The sequence below is a fragment of the Scomber japonicus genome, chromosome 1, assembly GCF_027409825.1.
Source record: "Scomber japonicus isolate fScoJap1 chromosome 1, fScoJap1.pri, whole genome shotgun sequence".
Taxonomy (NCBI): Eukaryota; Metazoa; Chordata; class Actinopteri; order Scombriformes; family Scombridae; genus Scomber; species Scomber japonicus.
The window spans coordinates 2,643,033-2,655,083 of NC_070578.1; the positions used below are offsets into that span (position 1 = coordinate 2,643,033).

General features: G+C 46.6%; 1 protein-coding gene across 1 annotated transcript in view; it reads right to left on the reverse strand.

Annotated features, from left to right (window-relative positions):
• Positions 1 to 12,051, reverse strand: part of cemip (cell migration inducing hyaluronidase 1) — a 117,275-nt gene that overhangs the window by 56,225 nt on the left and 48,999 nt on the right. Inside the window, exon 11 of the mRNA XM_053321159.1 lies at positions 2,292 to 2,461. Within this exon, the coding sequence (XP_053177134.1) occupies positions 2,292 to 2,461 (170 nt within the window). The remainder of the gene's footprint in view (positions 1 to 2,291; positions 2,462 to 12,051) is intronic.

The following is a 12,051-nucleotide window of genomic DNA, read 5'->3' on the forward strand; positions in this document are numbered from 1 at the left end:
ACAACCAGGGGGCCTTCCCATGATGCACTGAGCTCCTCTCTCCTCCCCCTCTCTATCCATTTACATTCATGTACTATTAATGCATTCACTAACTTAAACCTCTTCCCCAGAGTTCTCTGTGCTCTCTTGTCTTACAGGTGGAGGTGGAGGATATCAGGATGACCGATTTCTGTCCTGGACCTACTATCTTCAATGTTGATTTTCAATCTCTCTCTCTCTCTCTCTCTCTCTCTCTCTCTCTCTCGCTCTCTCTCCAACCATTCGAGGCAGATGGCCGACCACTTAAGAGTCTGGTTCTGTCTGAGGTTTCTTAAAAGGGAGAGTTTCCTTGCCACTGTTGCCAAGTGCTTGCTCATGTGGGAATGTTGGGTCTCTTTAAATTAAAGAGTATAGTCTAGACCTGCTCTATGTGTAAAGTGCCTTAAGATGACTTTTGTTGTGATTTGGCACTATACAAATAAAGATTGACTGATTGAAAATGTGAGAAAATAGTCAAGTTTGTCCTAGGTGTGTATCAAATGTGTTGTTTTATCTAGCCAACACTCCAAAACCTAAAGATATTCAGTTTACTGTCATACAAGACAAAGCAGAAAGCAGAAACAATGACTGTTTGGTAGAAAGAGAACTTAATCAACTATTAAAATCGCTGCTGATTCATTTTTTGTCCACCAATTAATCAATTAGTCTCAGCTCTACATTGATAAATGAAAAGATCAATCTCCATGACAACTGAGAAAACTCCATTTGATGATGAGGATGATGTGATAAAGCTGAAACCTACAGAAAAATACATAGTTGAGGATGAACCTTAATGTATTGTGATGACTGTCTGAATTTTGGTTCATGCATTCATGTTCCCCTCACGATTAAAGAACTTGCTGTATGAGATAAAAAATCCATAAATATTTTGGCATTTGATTTATGTTTTAAATCATCAGTTTGTTATAATTCAATTTGCTTCCTTTGACTCTTCCTACTACATATGTATTCACTGATAATAAGTCTTATACATGATCATACTTTTTATGTTAAACCAAAGTAAGAACAGAGGAAATGCCTTCATGGATAAATACTGCGGTTAGTATAGAGTTTGGAATTTGACCTTTGACCTCTTTATCTCTATATTTGTTGATCAGCAGCTCCAGGAAAACGGTCTGGGTGGATTTCTTTAATTGCATTTTCAGTGAAGCTAATTAAGATGAATAATTTAGATATGGTTAAAAGCTGAATATGTCTATATTAATAAAACATAACTTGCATCATAGCTAAACAAACGATTGGCAATGGCCTCAATATAATTCATTTGCATTAAACCTGCTATGATTGGCTCCAGTCTGGTTAAGGCAGATCAGTGTGGGACAGAAAAGTTGGGAAGAAAAGTAAGAGGGTTTATGTTGTAATAATGAGAAGAAACAGTTCAATTCATTCTGCTGTCTTTATAGACCAGCTGTATTTAAAGACAGTTTACAGCAGGGGTGTCAAACATGCGGCCCGCGGGCCGGATATGGCCCGCCGAGGGGTACAATCTGGCCCACTTGACATCCAGTGCTCCATTCCTTTCTTCCACCTGTCCATCCTACCTTCCTTAATTCCTTTCTGCGTTCCTTCCTTCCTTTCTTCCTTCTGTCCTTCCTTCCATCTGTCCTTCCTTCCTTCTGTCCTTCTATCCATCCGTCCATCCTTCCTTTTGTCCTTCCTTCCATCTGTCCTTCCCTCCATTCTTCCTTCTGTCCTTCCTTCCATCTGTTCTTCCTTCCTTTCTTCCTTCTGTCCTTCCTTCCATTCTTCCTTCTGTCCTTCCTTCCATCTGTCCTTCCTTCCTTTCTCCCTTCTTTCCTTCTGTCTGTCCATCCTTCACTGTCTCTCTTTCCTACCTTTCTTCCCTCTTTCCTTTTGTCTGTCTTTCCTTCCTTCCCTTCTTATCCCCCCCCCCCCCCCCCCCCATCTTTTCAATGATCCGGCCCACATGAGATCGAATTTGTGTGTATGTGGCCCTTGAATGAAAATGAGTTTGACACCTATGGTTTACAGCATTACAGTCTGCTATAAACAGTTAAACTGTGCCATTTTTGCTCGTCTCAGGATAGACTGCTACAACAGCTGTAACCATGGTAACTGACCATGCACATCAAAGATGGTGACAGTTGAAAATGCTTAGAGGACTTTATAATTAAAAATGCTGAAGGAAACTGAGGGAAACTAGACTCAAATGTTTAGCATATGTTAAAGCACACAGAGCGCTGCAGACAGATGTGCAAACAGGTCTGACTGATATGTGGACACCACCGTACCTTCAAATGTCCTCCGAAAGTGTCGAAATCAAAGAATTTGCAGAGCTCATTGCCATAGCAGGCAGGTTCCATCTCACCACGGAGCAGGATGTTACGACTCAGCAGGCCGACCTCCGCCCTCATATCCACTCCATTCACCTCCTCACCCATGTGGATGAACTGGGCCTTACCTACACACACACACACACACACACGCACACACACACACACACACACACACACACACACACACACACACACACACACACACACACACACACACACACACACAGGAACACACACAGGCATACACACTGCTCAGCTCAAGGGGCTCAACATTAAAACATTACAATAAGCACAGTATATAGAGACATCTGTTAAACACTGCTGTGTGAATATACACTCATCTGTCAACAATGCTGCATTAGCTTCACTGTTTCTACTTAACACTCCATTCAGCATCAGATGTGTACAGTTTAAAAAGATGCATATTCTCACCACAGACTGAAAAACGTGTGTGTGTGCGTGTGTGTGTTTGAGCCGATGTTTGCATATAATTGTGATGCAGAACATAATGCTGAATGAGTCAGAGTTTGTAGCAGCACTTTCTTCTCTTTGTAAAGCAGAATGGAGAGGCAGGATGTAACACTTATAATAAAATAATGCATACTGTTTCATGACTTTGTGACTTTGAGAGCCTGTCAGACACTAAAACACAGCAATGAAGTTTGCAGGAAACCACAGGAATGTTTACAACCTGTTACATGTGAGAAAGATTTAATCAAATGTTGTCAGATCAATCTATTCAAGCTTGTAGCCAACTTAAAGGATAAGCACGTGATTTTCTCAATTTTTTTATAGTCAACAAATCTCATAAGCAGAGCCAAACCAACAATGAATTGATCAACTAACAAGTATTGTGTGTGTATTCAAAGTCTGATATATCTTAATCCGCTGTGCTGTTGATCTCTGTTATAATAAGCCACAGCGCTGCACTGGCTGACATGTTCCTTCACACTGAAGACAATCATTACAGTAGTTTAGAAACAGCTCCAAAGACTAAAACCAGGAGAGTTTTCTTGCTGATCTAAGCTGTAGAGTGCATATTAGTCAATTTTTACTTTTGGAGCCAGGTGTAGCCTTTGATGACTGTTGCACTGCACTGTATGTCAGGCTCATGCTGTGCAGGGAAAGTAATGTGCAATCATTTGGTGGTCCTTCTATTTCAAATTGCTCACTCTTGTGCCAGAAGTTTCAAAACTATTTCGTCTACTGAGCTCACTGCAGACACAGGTAACATGATACTACTGGTTACACTTTATGTAATAAACTTTAAAGTGAATTGTTTGACATAATATGACATGTTGTCATATTAAAGGAAATTGCATCAGAGGCTAACAGTGACATGAACATGTATAGTTAAGTGCACGCTGTATAGAACATATGCTGGTAAATCATAACATATCTCCCTTATGCAAAGATAATCTTACATTCTGACGTACACTCAGTTGCCAGTTGATAAGGTTCACTAAGCATAAACTAATGCACTCTTATACAACAGTCCTGCAGCAAGTCCTAACTTCATTCAAGTTTTAATGTTCAAACAGCACTACAGCCTCCAAAACCATCCTAATGTCCTGTATGAACTCAAACCTAAACTAATCATTCATTAACATTGTAAACGTGTAGATGCACATTTAGTTTTGAATCTTGACATTAACTTTTTATGCAGACTCAGCTTTAACCCTTTACATACTGTTTGGGGCAAATTTGACCCTTTTCTTACATTTGACACCCAAAATGTCTTTTATTCTGAAATATGATGACTTTTCCTAAACTGGCCCAAAATATTCTTAGACCGGGTCAAAATTGACCCAGAAAATTACAGAACAGTATGTCAGGGTTAATACAACTAATTGCTGATCTCTGTATATGGAATCAGACTGAAAACAGTCCTGTGTTAAAACAGTACATGGGGCTGTGCTGTTGGGTGTGTTGTTGGGTGTGTGTTGTTGGGGTGTGTTGTTGGGGCTGTGTTGTTGGGGTCGTGTTCTTGGGGCTGTGTTGTTGGAGTGTGCTGTTGGGGCTGTGTTGTTGGGGCTGTGTTGTTGGAGTGTGCTGTTGGGGGTGTGTTGTTGGAGTGTGCTGTTGGGGCTGTGTTGTTGGGGGTGTGTTGTTGGAGTGTGCTGTTGGGGGTGTGTTGTTGGGTGTGTGTTGTTGGGGCTGTGTTGTTGGAGTGTGCTGTTGGGGGGGTGTTGTTGGGGGTGTGTTGTTGGGGCTGTGCTGTTGGGGGTGTGTTGTTGGGGCTGTGCTGTTGGGGCTGTGCTGTTGGGTGTGTGTTGCTGGGTGTGTGTTGTTGGGGGTGTGTTGTTGGGGCTGTGTTGTTGGGGGTGTGTTGTTGGGGCTGTGTTGTTGGAGTGTGCTGTTGGGGGTGTGTTGTTGGAGCTGTGTTGTTGGAGTGTGCTGTTGGGGCTGTGTTGTTGGGGCTGTGCTGTTGGGGGTGTGTTGTTGGGGCTGTGCTATTGGGGCTGTGTTGTTGGATGTGTGTTGTTGGGTGTGTGTTGTTGGGGTGTGTTGTTGGGGCTGTGTTGTTGGGGTCGTGTTGTTGGGGCTGTGTTGTTGGAGTGTGCTGTTGGGGCTGTGTTGTTGGGGCTGTGTTGTTGGAGTGTGCTGTTGGGGGTGTGTTGTTGGGGCTGTGTTGTTGGAGTGTGCTGTTGGGACTGTGTTGTTGGGGCTGTGCTGTTGGGGGTGTGTTGTTGGGGCTGTGCTATTGGGGCTGTGTTGTTGGATGTGTGTTGTTGGAGTGTGCTGTTGGGGCTGTGTTGTTGGGGCTGTGTTGTTGGAGTGTGCTGTTGGGGCTGTGTTGTTGGGGGTGTGTTGTTGGGGGTGTGTTGTTGGGGCTGTGTTGTTGGGTGTGTGTTGTTGGGTGTGTGTGGTTGGGGCTGTGTTGTTGGAGTGTGCTGTTGGGGGTGTGTTGTTGGGGCTGTGCTGTTGGGGGTGTGTTGTTGGGGCTGTGCTGTTGGGGCTGTGCTGTTGGGTGTGTGTTGTTGGGGGTGTGTTGTTGGGGCTGTGCTGTTGGGGGTGTGTTGTTGGGTGTGTGTTGTTGGGGCTGTGTTGTTGGAGTGTGCTGTTGTGGGTGTGTTGTTGGGGCTGTGTTGTTGGAGTGTGCTGTTGGGGGTGTGTTGTTGGGGCTGTGTTGTTGGGTGTGTGTTGTTGGGGCTGTGTTGTTGGAGTGTGCTGTTGGGGGAGTGTTGTTGGGGGTGTGTTGTTGGGGCTGTGTTGTTGGGGGTGTGTTGTAGGGGTGTGCTATTGGGGCTGTGTTGTTGGGGCTTTGCTGTTGGGGGTGTGCTGTTGGGGGTGTGTTGTTGGGGCTGTGTTGCTGGGGGTGTGATGTTGGGGCTGTGTTGTTGGGGGTGTGTTGTTGGGGCTGTGTTGTTGGAGGTGTGTTGTTGGAGGTGTGTTGTTGGGGCTGTGCTGTTGGGGCTGTGCTGTTGGGTGTGTGTTGCTGGGTGTGTGTTGTTGGGGGTGTGTTGTTGGGGCTGTGTTGTTGGGGGTGTGTTGTTGGGTGTGTGGTGTTGGAGTGTGCTGTTGGGGGTGTGTTGTTGGGGCTGTGTTGTTGGAGTGTGCTGTTGGGGCTGTGTTGTTGGGGCTGTGCTGTTGCGGGTGTGTTTTTGGGGCTGTGCTATTGGGGATGTGTTGTTGGATGTGTGTTGTTGGGTGTGTGTTGTTGGGGTGTGTTGTTAGGGCTGTGTTGTTGGAGTCGTGTTGTTGGGGCTGTGTTGTTGGAGTGTGCTGATGGGGCTGTGTTGTTGGGGCTGTGTTGTTGGGGGTGTGTTGTTGGGTGTGTGTTGTTGGGGCTGTGTTGTTGGGTGTGTGTTGTTGGGTGTGTGTGGTTGGGGCTGTGTTGTTGGAATGTGCTGTTGGGGGTGTGTTGTTGGGGCTGTGCTGTTGGGGTGTGTTGTTGGGGCTGTGCTGATGGGGCTGTGCTGTTGGGTGTGTGCTGTTGGGGGTGTGTTGTTGGGGGTGTGTTGTTGGGGCTGTGTTGTTGGGGCTGTGTTGTTGGGTGTGTGTTGTTGGGGCTGTGTTGTTGGAGTGTGCTGTTGGGGGTGTGTTGTTGGGGATGTGTTGTTGGGGCTGTGTTGTTGGGGCTTTGCTGTTGGGGCTGTGCTGTTGGGGGTGTGTTGTTGGGGCTGTGTTGTTGGGTGTGTGTTGTTGGGTGTGTGTTGTTGGGGCTGTGTTGTTGGAGTGTGCTGTTGGGGGTGTGTTGTTGGGGCTTTTGTGTTGGGGTGTGCTATCGCGGCTGTGTTGTTGGGGCTTTGCTGTTGGGGTGTGCTGTTGGGGGTGTGTTGTTGGGGCTGTGTTGCTGTGGGTGTGATGTTGGGGCTGTGTTGTTGGGGGTGTGTTGTTGGGGCTGTGTTGTTGGGGGTGTGTTGTTGGGGTGTGCTATTGGGGCTGTGTTGTTGGGGGTGTGTTGTTGGGGCTGTGTTGTTGGGGTGTGCTATTGGGGCTGTGTTGCTGGGGGTGTGTTGTTGGAGCTGTGTTGTTGGGGCTGTGCTGTTGGGGGTGTGTTGTTGGGGTTTTGTTGTTGGGGCTGTGTTGTTGGGGGTGTGTTGTTGTGGCTGTGTTGTCGGGGGTGTGTTGTTGGGGCTGTGTTGTTGGGGGTGTGTTGTTGGGGTGTGCTATTGGGGCTGTGTTGTTGGGGCTGTGTTGTTGGGGTGTGCTATTGGGGCTGTGTTGTTGGGGCTGTGCTGTTGGGGGTGTGTTGTTGGGGGTGTGTTGTTGGGGTGTGCTATTGGGGCTGTGTTGTTGGGGGTGTGCTGTTGGGGGTGTGTTGTTGGGGCTGTGTTGTTGTGGCTGTGTTGTTGGGGGTGTGTTGTTGGGGCTGTGTTGTTGGGGGTTTGTTGTTGGAGCTGTGTTGTTGGGGGTGTGTTGCTGGGGGTGTGTTGTTGGGGCTGTGTTGTTGGGGCTGTGCTGTTGTGGGTGTGTTTTTGGGGCTGTGTTGTTGGGGGTGTGTTGTTGGGGCTGTGTTTTTGGGGCTGTGTTGTTGGGGGTGTGTTGTTGGGGCTGTGCTGTTGGGGGTGTGTTGTTGGGGCTGTGTTGTTGGGTGTGCTATTGGGGCTGTGTTGTTGGGGCTGTGCTGTTGGGGGTGTGTTGTTGGGGCTGTGTTGTTGGGGGTGTGTTGTTGGGGGTGTGTTGTTGGGGCTGTGCTGTTGGGGGTGTGTTGTTGGGGCTGTGTTGTTGGGTGTGCTATTGGGGCTGTGTTGTTGGGGCTGTGTTGTTGGGGGTGTGTTGTTGGGGGTGTGTTGTTGGGGCTGTGTTGTTGGGGGTGTGTTGTTGGGGCTGTGCTGTTGGGGGTGTGTTGTTGGGGCTGTGTTGTTGGGGGTGTGTTGTTGGGGCTGTGTTGTTGGGGGTGTGTTGCTGGGGGTGTGTTGTTGGGGCTGTGTTGTTGGGGCTGTGCTGTTGGGGGTGTGTTGTTGGAGCTGTGTTGTTGGGGGTGTGTTGTTGGGGGTGTTTTGTTGGGGCTGTGCTGTTGGGAGTGTGTTGTTGGGGCTGTGCTGTTGGGGGTGTGTTGTTGGGGCTGTGCTGTTGGGGGTGTGTTGTTGGGGGTGTGTTGTTGGAGCTGTGTTGTTGGGGGTGTGTTGTTGTGGCTGTGTTGTTGGGGCTGTGCTGTTGGGGGTGTGATGTTGGGGCTGTGTTGTTGGGGGTGTGTTGTTGGGGCTGTGTTGTTGGGGTGTGCTATTGGGGCTGTGTTGCTGGGGGTGTGTTGTTGGGGCTGTGTTGTTGGGGGTGTGTTGTTGTGGCTGTGTTGTTGAGGGTGTGTTGTTGGGGCTGTGTTGTTGGGGTGTTCCATTTGGGGCTCTGTTGTTGGGGCTGTGTTGTTGGGGTGTGCTGTTGGGGGTGTGTTGTTGGGGGTGTGTTGTTGGGGTGTGCTATTGGGGCTGTGTTGTTGGGGCTGTGCTGTTGGGGGTGTGTTGTTGGGGCTGTGTTGTTGGGGGTGTGTTGTTGGGGGTGTGTTGTCGGGGCTGTGTTGTTGGGGGTGTGTTGTTGGGGTGTGCTATTGGGGCTGTGTTGTTGGGGCTGTGCTGTTGGGGGTGTGTTGTTGTGGCTGTGTTGTTGGGGGTGTGTTGTTGGGGGTTTGTTGTTGGAGCTGTGTTGTTGGGGGTGTGTTGCTGGGGGTGTGTTGTTGGGGCTGTGTTGTTGGGGCTGTGCTGTTGGGGGTGTGTTGTTGGGGGTGTGTTGTTGGAGCTGTGTTGTTGGGGGTGTGTTGTTGTGGCTGTGTTGTTGGGGCTGTGCTGTTGTGGGTGTGTTTTTGGGGCTGTGTTGTTGGGGGTGTGTTGTTGGGGCTGTGTTTTTGGGGCTGTGCTGTTGGGGGTGTGTTGTTGGGGGTGTGTTGTTGGGGGTGTGTTGTTGGGGGTGTGTTGTTGGGGCTGTGCTGTTGGGGGTGTGTTGTTGGGGCTGTGTTGTTGGGACTGTGTTGTTGGGGCTGTGTTGTTGGGGCTGTGCTGTTGGGGGTGCGTTGTTGCAGACGTGTTTAAGAAACCAGTGAGACAATGAAATACAGTCCTGAAAGTCCAGCTGGAGATTGGTGCATTTAAAGTTTTATCAGACACTCAAACATCACACAGTGGTGTGAATGTGCACTTGCATGTATTTGATTGGCCAGAGCTGCGCCTTGCCGCACAATGTCACATTGCAGAAGTCGTTTTTTCTTTGGTTTGCGTTCTCTGCATTGACACCCCCACTGCATCAACACAGTGCTACCATTCAAATCAATGAGAAGGCTGTCTTTTAACACAGAGTCTTTCTAATCACAGCTTAATCTAGCTACGGTTGAAAACATTCGTCTCTCGTCTCTCAAGTTTTACTTTCTACTCTAAGACATTCTCCAGAGTGGAAACATTTGAAAACTCTGGTCCTGTATTTCAGTGTGAGTGGGAAAAAACTTGATTTTGGAAAACAACATAGTCTGAGGCTGCGTAGCAGAATATTTAACAGGACTACTTCCTGTCGCACCTAATAGCGTCTGGCATCACAGATGGAGATTTCACTAGCAGAGACTCAGGACAATGATCAATTTGTGTCTGTCATACTGCTAAACATATGTTGGCTGTGAGGAACAGTTTTGTTGTTTGTTGACCGAATGAGGGACAAAGAAAACATTTGTTCTCTTATTGTTCAGGGAGTTATAGTGTGGACAGAAGTGATTTTTACTCATTAACAGCGTTTTAAGACTTAGCCAGCTTAGTGTGGATGAAATATGGCACGGCTCTGGCTCCGTAGTTTTCCTCCCTGTTTTCTCCTGTGTCTCTGCCTCCCGTGTGTGTGTGTGTGCAGCTTCTCTGACCTGGCACCTGTTTCAAATCTACACCTGTCTGCAATCAACTCATCAACTCACAGCTCAAGTACTCTCCTTCCACTCATCACCAACTTGTTCAGTGGTATCTCCACTCTCTCAGTACTTGAGTTGAATTTTTTTATCATCTTCTTGTGCAACTATTTATCCAACTTCACCTGTGTCCAGGTCTCCATTGCCAGCTCATCCACATGTCATCTCTTGCTGCATCGCCATGCCAGGTTCACTCAGCCAACAACCAATCTCTGCAGCCTACCAGCCTGCCTAAGTGTGCTGATTAAGGATGTACTCACACTAGGCGATCCATGCTTGTAGAGGTTTGGGCAGTGTGTGTAATCGCTAACTGTGACATCAATGACGTATGCTTGCTCGGGCTCGGAGTGTTCTATGCAATGTGAGTGCAGGCCAGTGGGGGCGTGGGCGTGGGCAGGGGGGGACAATCGTGCTCGACATGGTACAAGGCAACCAGGCCTAGTGTGAGTACGCCCTAAAACCATGCTATCTCCTCCATTCCCTCTCTGTTTCTACATCCGACAAACAGTGTTTCTCAGATCATTTCTGACCATGGAATCAGAGAGGCTGCGGCCAAGAGTGTACAGATAGACATTAAAGACCGTGTAAAGTGAATTCAAATTTTTTCTTCTAAACACATTAAATAGGTCATAAATGTATTTCTAAAAAGGTGTAAAAAGCATTTCAACCATTTAGATTTGAATTGTGGAGCTAGACTTCACAAACTGTGTTTCAAGATTTCTGTGTTCAGGATTTAGTGGGCGGGTCTGAAAATCATAAACCCGCCCCTGCTGCTGTAGAGGTATAAATACATTCAGCGCACACTACTACTACTACAGTCTACAGTTAGCTGCCGAGATGGCAGATGTAAATATCAAACCTGATTAAATTGTAATGAGAAAGATAGACCACATGACAAATACAATCCAACACCTCACACACTACAACAGTAATAAACTGTAATGGCTGTCAGCACTACTGACCCCGACAGTCTCATTCCAGCTTGGCTCAATCATTTGCCAAACAGAAATCAGATTTATAATCAACTCAACAATTATAATGTATGTCCTGCCTTCAGGCAGTGTTTGAACTCTCTCTGGGTCATTATTTTCATTCTTCACTCCACTTCCTTCACTTTTTGAGTGAACCATCAAGTTCAACACCATAAAAGCTTTGAGGTCTGTCCATGTGCACTGCTAACCTCACCGTGCTGAGACTGCAATGATGAATAAAAGAGTGTTGGAGAGAAGTTGGAGAGACAGCAGGATGCAGTCAGGACTTTTCATCCCTCCATGACTGATTGTAATGATTCAGAACAGACCATTTCAGTTGAAGTTGAAGCATACTGAGGCCTTTAGAAACCCTTCAGTTCTGAACCTGAGTTTCCACCCACACATACACTCACACTGGGCTTCAACAAGTTTGAAAGGAGCAGTATTCTGTATTTCACAAAGAGCAGCTCACTGGAAGGCCAATTTGCAGCTCAGCAAATCAACAAGAAGAAGAAGAATCCAAAAGGAGTGCTTGTGAAGAAAAAAGGGCAACAAAATACCAGTAAGAAGTAACAGTGTGGAGGAGAATGGCGCAGCAGTGATAACAGCTCTGCTCCACACATCCTCCACTCCTACACATTCACATCTTTAACAACACAAATGTGCTGATTAGGAAAAACAAAGTGATACCAGGGGAAGAAAATGAAATCAAAGAAATGTTCAAGGATGAAATCTGAAAGACAGAAGATCACACACCCACGTGTTTAATCCTTTTTCTCCTCCTACTCTCTGTAGCAGCGGAGCAAGGACTACAAACGCACATTTGAATCTAGTGCAAACTTACCAAAAATATTGGATTTTTTAAGATCCCAGTTTACTAGTGGTGCCTCCTGCATGTTCTCATATGTCATAGACTTGTTTGAGGATGAATATCCAGCCTTTATTTTGTAACTCTCATGCACAGAGTTGCTGCTGGTTCATAAATTGCTCTTCATTAGGGATTAGCAGGTGTTGCCTAGCTGCCTGACACAGGATGCTGTGGCTGGTACACCCAAGGGAGCCCATGTGACTCAGCAGGAAGTGGTGTAAAATATGACAAAAATTAAACAGGTTATGTGCTCATAAGAATATAATCAGCAATATCTAATTACTTTTTTCTAATTCATCTAATGGAAATTGAAATTCCACGAGAACTCTGACCATATCTGTCTGTCCACATCACAGACATTGTTACTGTATCTTTAAATAGTAATTAAAGTATTACAAAGATGGTCTTTTCTGCATTTTTAACCCTTACATACTGTTCATAATCTGACCTGGCTCAAATATGATTAGTATAATTCATACTTTGCGTTCATATTTTCTTTTGGTTTGATAAAAATGGTTCATGGTGTGAAAATACATTCACAGTCACAATATATTA